The sequence below is a fragment of the Tinamus guttatus genome, unplaced genomic scaffold, assembly GCF_059628265.1.
Source record: "Tinamus guttatus ecotype Peru unplaced genomic scaffold, ASM5962826v1 Tinamus_guttatus_pri_ptg000515l, whole genome shotgun sequence".
Taxonomy (NCBI): Eukaryota; Metazoa; Chordata; class Aves; order Tinamiformes; family Tinamidae; genus Tinamus; species Tinamus guttatus.
Window position 1 is genome coordinate 299,841 of NW_028289049.1, and position 14,725 is coordinate 314,565.

Genomic DNA, 14,725 nt, shown 5'->3' on the forward strand with positions numbered 1-14,725 from the left:
CTGGGGAACCGTCGTGTGGATGGTTCTGGGGGTCCTGCCTCGAGTGCTAGTGCAGACACCTCAGAAAAGCTGTTGGGAAGCCACACACGGTTGAGTCCAGGCTTGAAACCCTGCTCTGTGAGGGGGCTCTCATAGAGCTGCCCAGGGTTCACCCATCAGCACCTCCTAGCGAAGGTGAAAGCTCTTTGAATTGCTTATATCTCTGGTTGTAGAATTTTGAGTAGGAATTTGTTTTAATTTCTTCCCCTTTTCCTTCTTTACTCTACAAAATGTGTTGAACCCATTAAAATGTTACATGGTTCCAGGAAATCTTAGACACTGCTGTATTCCTCCCTCTTTGCGTTGCTGCAGCATGAAAGCTTCAGCCTTTCTGATGACATGATAGGGCTGATATGTCTGCATAACGTGACAGGGCTGCAGCAGTTTGTCCCATCTTCAGTGAGTGTGAATGTCGTGCAGCTCATAGGAATATCCTCACCTCAGTTCTACTGAGCGCTGGGCTGAGGATTCTCTTTTCTGCCGCTACTTCTGTCCGTATGGCACGTAAGCCAGGCTTGAAACTGTGTCCCAAGAAAGATTAAGGGATGTTCGAGTATTTCAGTGTGTTTTGTTCTGCTGTTTCCCCTTTCAGGTGACAGCGAGGTTGTAAATAATATGTACGAGACGGACCCCGATCTCCTGGGCGGCGAAAGCGCGGAGGAGGAAACCGAGGACAGCATCATGTCCCCCATCCCCGTGGGGCCTCCGTCCCCCTTTCCCACCAGCGAGGACTTCACTCCCAAGGAGGGCTCGCCGTACGAAGCTCCCGTCTACATTCCTGATGACATTCCAATCCCTCCAGATTTTGAACTCAGAGAATCTTCGATTCCAGGGGCAGGGCTAGGGATTTGGGCCAAAAAGAAGATTGAAGTTGGGGAAAGATTTGGACCTTATATGACAGTACAGAGGAGCACGTTAAAGGAAGCTAACTTTGGATGGGAGGTAAGCACGCTGAATGGGGTTAATTGCACTCATTTGTCTTGTCTGCTGATTGCTCATTAAGCTCCACTGGGTTGGGCCTGGCCTAGGGACAGGCCTAGTGACTTTGCTAGTGCCGTGTTTCCCTGCGTTGTTCGGGATCGCAGGTTATGCTATTTAAAAAGCAACAGAAGTGCTTCAGGACGGCTCCTTGGGCTACAAATACTGCTCCAACACCCTTAGAGGAAGGTTGGTTTTAAGTGATGTTGGGTCACTTCCTAAAGCGCTTGTCATTTGCGGGTTGTGTTCAGAACTTGTCGCAGGGGAAGAAATAAGATTAATCGCATCATGTTTTGTAGTTGGGTGTGCTACCTTTGACTTCCAGCCCGTGTTAGCTGTGCAGGCCTTATTAACTGCTCATAGTAAAATAACATGTAGCCATTAACACCCTTGATGTTCCTGAGCTCTTGTTCTGCAACAAGGAGAATAAATACAAAAGTCACTTTCCCTAAACAGAAAACAATCTTCACTAGGAAACCTGCCCAATCCCAGAACCCTTGTGGTGTTCTCCTTGCTTCCCTGGAGTTGTCCCAGAAATCTTTGTAGTCCCCTCTGCTCCTGTTTGCTTGATTTGAAGGTACCTTTCCCTGCAGGACAAGTGCAAGAGCTTTATTTTCTCAGAAAACCAGGCCAATAAGGCCACACGTAATTTAAAGTGTGTCTTGTGCCTGATATTTACACTTCTAATTACAAAATCTGAAAAATCCCTGAACAGCTCGAATCTGTGAAGCCCAGAGAAATACATCCAGATGTTCTTGTTTACTTTTTAATGTGTCCGAAGTGCAGGAAAAAAGCAAAAGGCACTCATTGTAAAAACAATGCTCAACCGTATTTTGTAATTTCCTCTGCAGTAGCAAATTTCTGAAGTGCTAAAGTCAGGGTTTGGTTGAATGAGTCGAGTTCCCTTCTCTCTCCAGTGGTGCTGGGAAAGAAGGGAAATTCATCTGAGTTTTGATGCTTTTCCCTCAGAACTTCATCTTTGTCTTAGCTCTTTTGTTGTTACTGTCGTTATAGGTGGGTTATTTGATTAGTAGTTCCGTGGTATCTCCAAAATGATGTTGGAAAAGACTTTCTTTCCCTGTTAGTGGACAGGAAGCACTTTGCCTTGTTGGGATGCTATGGACCACCTGAGATTGCCTAAAATAGTGGTCAAGTTAAGATCCTTCTGAAAGCAAGCTCAGTTCTCTAGGAATATGTAGCACTGATTATTTGTAAGCTTTGGGTAATGCAGAAGGGGATAATTTGTGTAAGATGTTTTTTTCTATTACTTAAACATAACTTTCATATATTTTTGATGCCAGTTTCTGTTCACGTTGATATTTTGATGTTCCTTATCTCCAGTGCTAACTGAATGCCAGGCCTGGAACAAAAGCTCTGGCTATTGATTCCATCTACATTGACTTTGCAGCTGTTTATTTTCTGCTCTCCATGAACAAGCTCTTTATGGCGCTTCTCGTCTATCTGCGGCTTTCTTTTGTTCTCTGATTTGGCAGGAACGTTTCATATCTGAAAGGAAGGAATATTTGTCCTCCATCAAATGCCCTCAGACACTGTCTTAGACCTGCCCTGCCCCTATCTCTTGACCTTGCAGATAGGTCTCAGCTTTTCACCTCCCCCTCTGTTAAAAGGCAGCTCAGAACTAAAAAACTCAGCTTAATCACTAAAAGTCTTCCTTGTTTCACTTCTGAGCAACGTACTTGAATACTTCCATATTCCAAACAGGAATTCATGCAATAAATGCTGCCTCTGCCAGTATGTGGCTTTCTGAGTTGTTTCCTTTGAGAATAAAGTTGGAAAAGCCTTCTAAAATTCCTTACGCTGACAATTGGCAGCAAAAGGAAAAGAAAAAGTATGTGTTTTTTGTCACTCTGTGACTCGTGTTGACTAGATTGCTGCCTCCATCTGTTGTTTCTTACAACAGTGATGGATCTATCACAATGATCCAAGGATTGGGTCTGTACTTCCACACTAACAAGCCTTCCCTCCAGTTTGAGTATTTGTGAAAATACTCCTCTGTAACCTGGGGTTTTGACTTTGACTTGGTGGCTGTTTCAAGACCCCTTATTCCTGACTTGTTATCGCTGGCTAGTTGACGTGTCTGTGCTGTGCTGGAATCGCCTCTCCTCTCTGGTGTGTTAGTATTTTTAATCTCAGGAAAGGTGGTAGCTCTGCACACACAAACTTCTATATTGATGGCCCTCATTTCATGCCCTGCAGTTCATACTCTGGAATGGAAGCCCTCTAGCTCCAGGAGGTAAAAGCAGAGTAAAAGCAACTTGTTCAAAGTTTCACTTTACCCATTATTTCCCCTAATAGCCCCAAACATCATAGGGAATGCTGAATGCCAGATCTGGCCTTGAAAGAAAAGATACGTAATCTTTGTTATTACAGATGTTTGTTCCTTTCAGTCATTTAGCAGCAATGGTGTTAAGATGGGTGAACACTTAATCTATTTTATTTCTCTACTGTCTTTTTTGTTTGTTTTTTTTTTCTCAAACATTTGCCTTCTACAATATATACATATATATTTAAAATATTCCTTAATTTAAACCTCACCTGTTATCCAGGGGCTTTTTTAAGAAGGCATGGCAGTGAATGATTCACGTGATAAAAATAAGGGAGAGGTGTTGGTCTTTCCCTTCCCACCCCGTCGCAAGGATGATTCAGCAGGTGCTGGTTGTGGGTAGTGATTTTAATCACTTTTTTGAGTAAAGAATGGTGTTTATAACAGCACTGTTTTATTTTGCTGCGGACAGTGGGAATCCCATCCTGGAGGGAAATATTGTGACTGAATTCCAAGGACTTTGGAAGGTTTTCAGGTATATTTTAGCTCAGCTTGCTTCACAGAGTACATACCATTTATAACATATAGTTCCTTCATTTGAATTTTTATTTTAAGAGAGAATGTTTGCTGAAACACAAGAGAATTTGGGGCCTCATGGAGATGAGAGACTTGCCTTTTACATATGAAAAATCCATGCTTTCATTTGATATTTTAGGTCGAAGATGGAAACTGTCCCGTGAAAGACAAATAACTGTAGATAAATTAAGAATAAGCAGCTAAGGGTGCAGTGAGAGTTCCTGGCTTCACATCTGTGTCAGTTGAAAACTGCTGGTTTTTGAATACCGGGGATGCTTTCAGTGTCAGTGATTCATAACGGCTCAACCTCCCTGCTCCCACAAAAGAGAATATTCTGTGGTGTGTTTTGTTTTATTTTGTTTTAGAAATACTTACGCATGCCAACGAACATTTATTTCGCAGAAGTAGCTTTGATTACAGAGAATTAGACTGTATTTTCTTGGGCCTAGATACATAAAAGTAGGCAGGAGCATCTGAGCGTGGTTCCAGCTGGGCTGGCTTTGTAGGATTTCTCAGTTAGGAACATGCAGCCCTAATGCTCCCGTTTCCCTTAGGATTGGGATGCAGCTTGTTTAGAAAAAGTGAGCGGTGCTTCAGGAGGATCCGAGCGCTTTAGCTGAGCAGTCTCCAAGCCTTTGCACTCGCCTCTTTCTAATGTTCTTTTAACTTTTAGGCTGAAAGGAGGTGATGACATTTCCTCGTAGATTTTCATGTGTCTTCTGATTCATTCTTTTCTTTGGCCGCTGCCTTTCCCTTTGGCTGAGGATGATGTTGGTGTAATTGCCGTTGTTGCTCGGGGAAGGCGTTTAGGAATTGCTGTTTTCAAAACTCCCTTCCACGCTCTGCTCGGAAGGAGCAGGGCTGGGAGCTGCTGGAGTTGGTGTGCATGGACATGCCCTAGGTAGAGCCTGTGTCCGGCTAAATCAGAATAAAAGAGCGGGGAAGGTGGTTGTATCCAAGCGAAATCCCGTCCTCTCCATTAAATCTGCAGGATGGGGGTTAATTAACCAGCTTGAACCGAGGATAAAAATGAAAAATAAATTTAATGGCATCCAAGTAACATGATTGAAATTTGTACCATTTTTTGGTGCTTGGTCAAATGTTTCAACATCAGGGTTAAAAGAGTGAGTCTTTTTTAGGCCCAAGAATGCTAAGATATTTTTCTCTCTCTTAGGCACTTCTCTAAAACATGGGTATATAAGGAATTAAGGGGAAAAAAAGAAGAGACAGGGAAAGGGAATGACTAAGAATACCTCCTGATATTTCTCTTTTATTTCCATAAGGGGTAATAACTCATGAGGAATCCGGCAGAGGGCACTTTCTTTAAATAGAACATTCTGATTCACAAGCAGAAAAAGGAAATAAATATTTTCTTTTCGTCTTCAAGAGACATCCATGAATACCAGCTTCAGAAACAGTATTTTATCATCCACACTTAAAAAAGGGGTGGGGTGTTGGGGGAAATCCCAGGAATAGCTCACTGGCAACCACGGGATTTGAAAAATAGCTTTTTTCGTTGTCAAAAGCCTTGCGGGATACAGGACACGATTTCCTCCTCTGGAATTTTAACCTTAGTACAAGTCTAACCTTTATTTTCCTGCTGTCCCTGAGAAGTTTGGCTGTTGGAGCTTTAGAACACAGTAGGTTCTTGTAAAGGAAATGATCGATCAGTTGGAATTAAGCCATAAATATACACAGCAATTTAAAGGAGGCCTCATTCCCCGGCCTCTTGGTTGCAGTTTGGGAAGCAGAAGCCCTGCGGGGCTTTGCTGTTCTCGAGCGCCTTCTGCACGATGGTTGGTGACACGGAGGGCACGGTCCTCGTGCTGAGGTGACGTTCGTGTGGCTGCAGCGAGGCCCCACGCGCACCAGCCAAACGCTCAGGTGAGCCCCGAGGCTGCCTGTGCCTCTCTGCCGCAGGGTCACCCGCTCTTCGCTCACGTTGGCCCCGTTGTGATGGACAACTCTTCCCATAGCAAACCTGGAGCAGCGGCACCGGGTTTGGAGAGCTGCTGGGTGGAGCAACCCTGTGGGACTTCAGCACTGCTCGGATTGTGGCGCTTCGGTCGCCTCTTATTTATCTCCACAGATGCAAGCGATTTATGTTCTTACATATAGATCACGTATGGCCTCCATATCAGGGGAGGGCGCTCGGTGGGAGCATTCCCGTGCGCCGGGTGCCTTTGGGAGTTGCATGGCCTCTCTGAGGAGCCCTTGTGCAGCTCTTGTCCGTGTCCCCTCCTCGCTGCGTCTCTCCGTTTCCCGCTGCTCCGGGCCCTCTCTGGAGCAAACAGACAACAGGAGCCCTGGAGGCGCAGGCCCTGGGGAAGCTGCTTGGCTGCTCCGTGGGCTCCCGGGCTGGTAACGCAGCCGGGACCTTGAACGTGCTCGCGCTGACCGGGCCACGCGCGTGCGAGGGGGGCGTGAAGGAAGGACAGGCCGCTCGGCTGGCAGGTCCCTTGGAGTGCAGACATGCCAGGGCTTTGCCAGAACTTGCCACCCCGTATGTGCATGGCCTCAGAAATGCACAAAACGATGAAAAAATTAAAGACTCTCCTCCCTGGTGAGTGTTCTTGCCCCCATGTCCTGCTCCTGGAGCTCGTTTGAGCCCTAGGATGCCAGCAGTGGAACTCGTTTGAGCCACTCTTGGCAAACGCGTTGCTAATTCTCAAGTAAATCTGCAGCCAGCCCTGGTTCCCTGTCCTGCACAGTAAGTTAGTCCAGGAGAGCCGGCCTTTGAGGAATGCCCTTGTGTTTAATGTGTTTCGTGCCCGTTTTGCTGTGGGGCTGCCCTGTGCCGTGTTTGTGCGGACGCGTCGCTCGGCGTGGAGAGCCGCGTGTTTGCTTCCTCCTGATCTCATTAGCGAGCAGTGTGTTTCTTCGCTTTGAGATAATGCCCGGGCAAGTCATCGGTTTAATTGTACATCTTATTGTGTCATCCCTGTTCAATCATGTTCAAAAATACCTACATTTCACCCTTGTCTCCCGCCTCCCTTTTCCCATTTAGATCTCACTGAAGTCCATTCTACCTTATCAGCACAGTAATTTCATGAGCAGAGCTTGGATTTCTGCCGTTTAGGCCCCGGCCATTGTCTGTCGCAGCTGCAGTCAAGATAAACCCTCACCCAGAACAAAGTTGGAATGACCTTTTACAAGCAGAATCTGCCTTGTTTCCCTCCAGACTAATTTATCAGCCTTCATTTCAGCCTAGTCTCTCAGCGGAGGCCTGAAAGAACATTACGGAGAGCATGAATGAACAGGGGGATTAAGATGCTTGGCTAGTCCCTCTTTTTCATCAGACACCTTCTGGATTTACTGAGATGTAAGCTGTACATGACCGTAAGTGGTGAACTGCCTTAAACTTGGAGCGAGGGAAGGGGGGAAGCCAAAGATGCCCAAGCCACATGTGTAGAGAGGAAGGTGGGGAAGTGGATGAACCTGCCTTGAGGTGGGAAAGTGACGGCCCTGAGCGGCAGCTGAGGGACCGAGTCCCTGCTGGCAGTGACACCGAGGACTGTCCCCTGTTGAGGGTGGCCAGGGGCTGTTGTCCACCCTGGCGCGGGTGAATATTCCGTCCCTACAGCATAGGGAGCTGCTGTAGCCTGACCGGAGCCGGGTGAGGCATCCTTCCTACCCCAAGACATCACAACTCTTCAGCGCTGATGGATTCGGCTTTCTTCTTCGTTTATGGAATGAAACCAAGGGTTGTTTTTGTTTAACAATTTTCAAGCATTACTGTTAAAGCATGAGCTGCTCTGCTGGGGGCGCGGGGGATCCCTGTCCATGAAGGTTGAATCATTGTGGTGGATTACTTTAATTGAGTTGACTTGAAAGCTTTTGCAAAGGAGGAATTAAATACAGCTCCAGCGACTTAACCTCTGGTATCGGCGGTGGCGCTTACGATTATTCCTGCGTTGCTGCGTCCGCGTCGCGCGCAGCCGGAGCGCGGAGCAGGGCACGGCCTGGCCCGGAGCGTTGGAGCAGGGGGTGTTGGAGCAGGGGGTGTTGGAGCAGGGGGTGTTAAAGCAGGGGGTGTTGGAGCAGGGGGTGTTGGAGCAGGGGGTGTTGGAGCAGGGGGTGTTGGAGCAGGGGGTGTTAAAGCAGGGGGTGTTGGAGCAGGGGGTGTCCCGCTGCCGCGGTGCGCACGGAGGGGCGAGGGACACAGCGGGGCCGAGGGCAGCGTGAACGCGAGGGGGCCGCAGGGCCATGGAGATGCCAAGAAGCAGCTCGTAAAGCTCCAAATGCATCAGCAAGCAATGGCAAAGGGCAGCTCCAAAATGGTCAGAAAGCGGATTCAGGCAGGGACCAAAGTTTTGGAGGACTCTGGTGCTAGAAAAGCCCCGTGCTGCCTGTGGGGCTTTCCCAGCCTCCCGCGACCTTGCAGATAAATCCCGCTGCAGTAACCTGCTTCTCCCCTCTGAGCAATAAAGTCCTTGAAATGCAGTGGCTTGTGATCATAAACAAAACAATCAAACTTGCATAAACCTTAGGAAAACTCTTGGTTGAATTTAGAAAGCTGGGTGGACACTTAGTTTGTCCTTTCTTTGCATCCTCTGCATTGCTAATCCGTAACTTTTTTTTGTGCCTTCGCAGTCTTTCAGCTAGTAATACCAAAGCTGCAGATTTTTTAGAATTAAGGTGGTCTTTGTTGCTTCAATCCGTGGTTGTGCCCTCTAGCAAACTCCACAGTATTTGCACTAGGGGCATTTGCTGAAACTAGAGTAGAACAAGGTTTGAACAGAGCTGGAGGAGGCAATTCTGTGTGAGGTGGAAGCAGGAGCATCTCCCACGTCCCCTCTCATCACCGGTGTCTTCAGGCCAGGCAAGGACCAACCCACCCTTGAAGGGACATTAGTGCAAAAGATAACGGGGAGAAATGAGAGGATTTTGGATAACAAATGACAGGAGGAGAGGGGTATGGGCAGTACAGTGGGCTGGACGCCCACGGCTCTGCTTGGCAGCGCCTTCCTCGTGCCCTGCGGAGGCCTCGGGCCTTCCTGGCCGCTGCTCTGGCTGCCCTTGTGCACCACTTTATATTGCAAATCGCATTTGCCAACTTCCTATCTTTTTTGTGGGTTTTAGACCCAAACCAGCATTCACAGTGAAAATTCTTATCTTGCCTGCAGTTCACTGCAAGATTTTGTAGTAATAAGCTGGGAAATTTCAGACTTAGAAATGCTAGTCAAAGTGATTTATTATACTGTGGGTTGTGGAGTGTGAGTGGAGAAGCATCTTCAGTTTCCACTACTTTCAATTAATCTTAATTTCACCCTTCCTCGCAGAAGTTATTCTCTTTTTCATATTGAAAGAGTTTCCATGAAATGATTTATTTAATTGAACAAATGAATGTGTTACTTATCCTTGTTAGATTAAAACAAATGTGTTGCTCATAGATGTCAGAGAAATAAGGTGAGTTCATGTAACCCCTGCGCACATTGGGACGGGCTGTAAGGTGCCACCTGGGTAAGGCTCTGGTCGAGTGGATTTTGCACGTTCAGGGGAGCACAAAGGTGCCCGTTGAAGTGACAGAAATGGGAAGGGGAAAGCTCCTTTATAGTATCTTGCTTTATGACTGTCCTCTTTTGGTGTATAATCAATACCAGTTCATGATGCTCCCTAAGTGGCCGATACATTTGAATTTGCTTCAGTGTTGATGAGTAACTTGCATCCTAAAAGATGGTTTCTGAAAAAAAATCCTGTTTATTGCAATTTAGAAGTGCACCAATCCAGTCTGGTTGATAGGACTGGTAAGTTATGAGCGTTTTCCTGATTTTTTTGAATAGCTTCATTTTCTAAAGAGTTTGTGCCTATGCAGGGTATATATGAGTAAATGCATGTGTAAATATGCTGCTTATTCTAAATTGTAATTGGCGAGATTGGGAATTTAGGGAGCTCAGGATGCGAATGATAGAGTCCCGATACTGAATCTTTTAATTTATTACCTGTATTATCCACCCTCTGTGTTTTCCACTTTGTTCTCTCTCCTTCACGAGTTGTGTTTTCACTAGACTGGCGTTTTCCTCCTCTGATGAATTAACTGTCAATTGAAGTTAGTGAGATAAATCAAAACAAATGGACACGGGGCCCCGTATTGACTTTCTCCGTGCCTGGCTATGAAACCCCTCGGCCCTGCCTCCCGCCAGCCTCGCTGGGACCTTCCCTCTGGATGAGCGACTCGAGCGTCTCCCCGAAATCCCGGCTTTTGCCCGGAGGTAGGAGGGCCGTTTCCAGCCTGCCTCGTTCCGCTCCACGATAGGTGGGTGCTGATCGGGTACCCGTGCCCGGGATGCCGGGTGTCCCTAAGGACACTGAGCCGCGTCCTGGAGCCGCGCGCGGCGCAGGCGGTCGCTCCGCTGCCCCCGGGCTCTTTGCTGGAGCACGACTGGCTGTTCCTAAACCTAAGAACAGAAAATCCACGCGTGTGTCTGGAGCAGCCGTGCGCATCCAGCCTGCCCGCGGCGCTGCCCGCGTCCCCGTGCGCTGGCGGGCAGCGAGGGTTGGAATTCCTCCCTTACTTGTTTACTTGTGCCCTAAACATCCACGCTCAGCGCTCGGCTTTGAAACGTGTTCTGGATCAGCTAGGTTAGTTGTTCACAGCCATCGTGTTGTTGTGTTTTGTCTTCCTGCGTAGCCAGCACCACGTTCAGCAAATTAACACAACAGCTCCTCACCTGGAAGAGATCTTGGGCTTCGCTTCAAGAAGTAAAAGGTTAAAAAAAATGTGTGTGCAGAGGAATGGATGGAGGAAAGGGGTAAAGCCTCTCAGCAGTAGGTTAATTGGAGACTGGAATACCAGTGTAGATGGGAGCACATAGTTTCCTTGGACAATGTGCTAAAGAACTGGGAGCTGGGAAGGACCAGCTGGGATTGTTAGTGAATTAGCTGAAGTCAGAAACCGCTGAATGAAGCAAAGAAGTAAAGGGGAAATGAAGGTTAGGGTATAATTCAGTCTAAATTAGGTGGGCCATTCACAATGCATAAAAGGGCTCTGAGCTTCCTTTCTTGGGGAAAATGGGTAGGAAAGCTCACTTTTATTTGGATGTGGGGTGAGTGGTTGATTTTAAGAATGCGCTTACCTAGAGCCAATAATTTTGGAAGCACATTGTCCCACATGAGTTTGGATGAAGCATTCAAATAATCTCCCATGTCATGAATGTGAAAGACAACAGGTTTAAGGAGAAAATATCCCATCAGTTATGCTGCAAGTGCATGTCATTTTAATCTGTTATGAACCGAAACAAATTCTGCCCATTTACTTTATCTTTGCTAGGTTGTTAGTGGTGGAAACTCTTTATCAAATCTCCTCCGAACTCTGGGTGCTTGAAATCTGCTCTGATGTGGACCCCTTTATTTGTTATTTTTGGAAAGGTTTACCATGCTGTTTGTGTGGTGGCTTCTCCCCATCCCTGGTTCGCTTTCCAAATGACTGTCCTGCTGGAAATGACGCTGTAGACACAGCAAACGTGCTCGGACATGTTGGTTCTGCCTTAAATTTTGGAGTCCTAAGGAAGCCTTTCCTAGGAGAGGGAGAGGAGCAGGAGGACAGCGTACACTGGACTTGCAGTTGGCTTAATCGCTTAATTTCTTTTTTTCTGAATTTTTTTGCTTCTCCGATTAGCCCGGTGCAGGCAAGGCCGGGTAGTTCCGTTTGAGCCCCTGGCAAACAGAGCTCCCGGGGTGTTTCCTCCGGGTGGGATTTGTCGCGGTCGGCTCCGGGCACGCCGGGGTGTCGGGGAGGTGTCCGGGAGGTTTGTGGTGGTCGTGGCTGTGCAGAGACCTCCCCGTGTCACCACATCGGCCCGTCCCGACACACGCCCTGCACGGCGCAAGGTCCTGAACCTGCAGGGGTGATGCTGGCAAAGCGGGAGCTCAGGAAGCTGGAGCAGAACTAGGAGCAACAGTGAGAAACTGCAGTGCCCCAGCTAAAGGCCAGCCGAGCTGGCGGCCTGGCCGTGCCGCTGCTGCCCAGAGGCACCCGGTGAGGGGCACAGCAGCCCCTGGGCGAGCGCGGCGGCCGCGGGTGCTTTGGGCAGCTCTGTGCGTGTCTGGAGGCTGCTTTGGTCCCACAGGGATCCGTGTCCCACATGTGCAAAGCGGTGGTGACTTCCATTCCCGTAGCGCCGTCTGCGTGGCCGTGCGGAGCCGAACCAAATACAGGCTCTTTAGCTGCACGGAGAGATAGGAATACATTGCAGTTTTGGAAAGCTGGGTGCTGCTGGGCTTCCTGCGTGCTGCACGCCGCCCCGCAGGGACACGGTGCTGCTGGCATTGACAAACCGCCCCGACTGGCATCGAGGTTTGAGCAGAGGTAAAAAGCTCCATGGGGAGCCGGGACGTGGCTGCCTGTGCCAGGGTGCCAGTGCACAGCCCGGATCCCATTCCCCAGGCTCCTTCCAAAGGATCCTGTCAGGCCCAGTCAGTTTAAATGAGATTCAGCACTGGAAGGGCAATAAGTGTTCAATCAAGGTATTTGATAAATCACTTAAACAATCTTGCAGATTGCAAATTCTGTAAATGCAAGTTCTGCATTTATTCAAAACTAGTGAATGTGACAAGAGTAAGAGACAGCAAAGTCAAAACAGCAGGAAGAAAAAACTCAGATTCTTTGATGAGATTAAAATACCAGCAATTTAAGTGGCAAGCAGGTAGGACTGTGCTGCTCGTGTAGCTTTCCAGCCAATACTTGAGCGTTTACGAGGAGCGTATACAGATGGGATAAAGAAGAGAGGCTGATTTGATGATTGCAGCATAATTTTACCCTTACTTCAGGGTATGTGTGTTTTCCTTAATATCTTGAATGGCATAATTTAGATGGTCAGGAAAGTTTTTCCTCTTATTAAACAGAATGACAAGTGACTGTAAAAGTAGCAGAGGGGCAATCTCAACAAACCCCCGATTGTTGTGAATACTAAATAATTTCCTTTGGCCGGGCCGGGCGTCGCGGGAGCCTCCTCGGGGGGTTGTTCTGCTGATGCGAACGGCGCGAACGCAGCGGCGGAGCGAACTGCAGCCCGGCCGGAGAGCAGCTGCCCCGCTGCCTGCTCGTGCTCCGGGGCTGCAGTATCTGAGAAACGGAGGAAATTAATGAAATCAAACCTCGTTTTGACCACCTGCCAGAGTGAAATCTTGCTTTTTCTCTGACTTTATTTCTTCCTATAAATGAAAGACGACTAGCAAAGTACGAGGGGAGAGGCACGCGCTCGTTGTCAGCGTAGCTTCTCGCGCGATGCTCCTTCAGCAGCTGCTCCCCTATTCGTAACGCGGGTGTTTAGGGCAAGAGCCTGGATGCTGACCCTGTGTTTGCAGTGGGTTTATCCTGCTCGTCTCCATCATTCCTGCCTGCTGGAGCCCTTTTCTCTGCAGGTCTGCGGTGCGGGCGATGGGCGCCCCTCTGCCTCCTGCCTTCACTGCAGATGGGAGACGTCCCAAGGGCCGCCTGGAAAAGGGCACGTCTGTGCCAGGACAGTGTCCAAAAACTTGGAGGTTCTTTAATGAAACCTACTGATTGCAGCGTGTCGCATGGGGTAGCGTTCTGTGTCGGACAGATTTGCAGTGTGGTGGACTTGAGCAACAAAGATTATGCACAGACAGACATATATATATTTATATATAAATAAAATACCCCCCCCCAAACAAACAAAAGATGCTAAATGCTTCCCAGAGTTGTTTTGCATCATGTCTATGATGGGCTTGGCACGACCTCCTGGTCCCTGTGAATGCGTCAAGGAAATCTCTCTCAGTTAAACTAATTGTACAGAAGCCACCCAAATGGCTTTATTATTTTGGTAAATTAGTAAAGATTTGCATGCTAGATCAGTAGCTGCTGAAAAGCTTCACTGCATATTTTTGGAAAATTAAACATTAAATCTGAAACTAGCTAAAAGCATCGTCTTTCACATGTGGGTGTAATCAGGAAAAAATTCTCCTGTAAGTCAAAAACGCTGTTTTTGCTTTTTAAGGACAGCTAGTTTTTAGGACTATTCTTTCTCCCATAAAACATGTACATTTTAGCACACTGAGCACATCAGCTCACGGGGCCGAGCCGCTCCAAAGACCCTTGGAGCTGTTAACTAACAAACTGCTCGTGCTGCGTGCGGGGCCGGTGCCCCTCGGCGCGCGGGGTGCGTGTGCGTGCGCCTCGTCTCCTGCTGCTGGAAACGCTTCGCCACACTAGGCAAAATGGATGAAACAGAGGGAAAAAAGAGACAATAAATAGTTTCCTAACCTGGCTCGGATAATAGAGAAAGTTCGTTAGATTTATTAATCCTCATTTTCCTTTGGACTGTCAGGCTTAGAGTGACAGTAAAAAAGCTTGTGACGACTTTGGCTAATTTGCACTCCATTCACTTTCTCATGAAAACCCATCAGGATGACTGAAGAACTGCTCTGCAATTGACCTTATTCAATGGCAGAGTGATATACTGGGAAACAGGCCAGTTTTTACAATGCCGAAAAGAGCAAATTGGACGGAATCTTTGTTCCTCTCTTTCTTTCCCCTTCCTTTTTATGCCAGTCTTGCTCTAGTTAAGCTCTCCCGTTTGTTCCCGCCGCGCTCGGGGGCTCAGGTCGCCCTCGGGGCTGCGGGCGCAGGTGATCGCGGGGAGCCGCACGGCGGCTCCGTCCCTGCGCCCCGAGTGCCACCCCGGCCCCCGCGCGGCTGCTCCCGTGTCCCCGCGCTCCCCGGGGACGTCTCCGCGCGCGGCCCGGGCCGGGGGCTGCTCCGTGCCCGGCGGGGAGCGCGGGCGGCCCCGGTGCCGCTGCCCCGCGCGGGCGCTTGGTGCCGAATGCAAATGGGGACAGCTGTGAATGAGCGCGGGGCCGGATTAGCACATGAACAGGCCCCGGGCT

General features: G+C 48.5%; 1 protein-coding gene across 1 annotated transcript in view; it reads left to right on the top strand.

Annotated features, from left to right (window-relative positions):
• The window catches only part of PRDM16 (PR/SET domain 16), a 185,077-nt gene that overhangs the window by 69,287 nt on the left and 101,065 nt on the right, over positions 1-14,725 (top strand). The window contains exon 2 of the mRNA XM_088533730.1: positions 632-981. Coding sequence (XP_088389856.1) covers positions 632-981 — 350 coding nt within the window. The remainder of the gene's footprint in view (positions 1-631; positions 982-14,725) is intronic.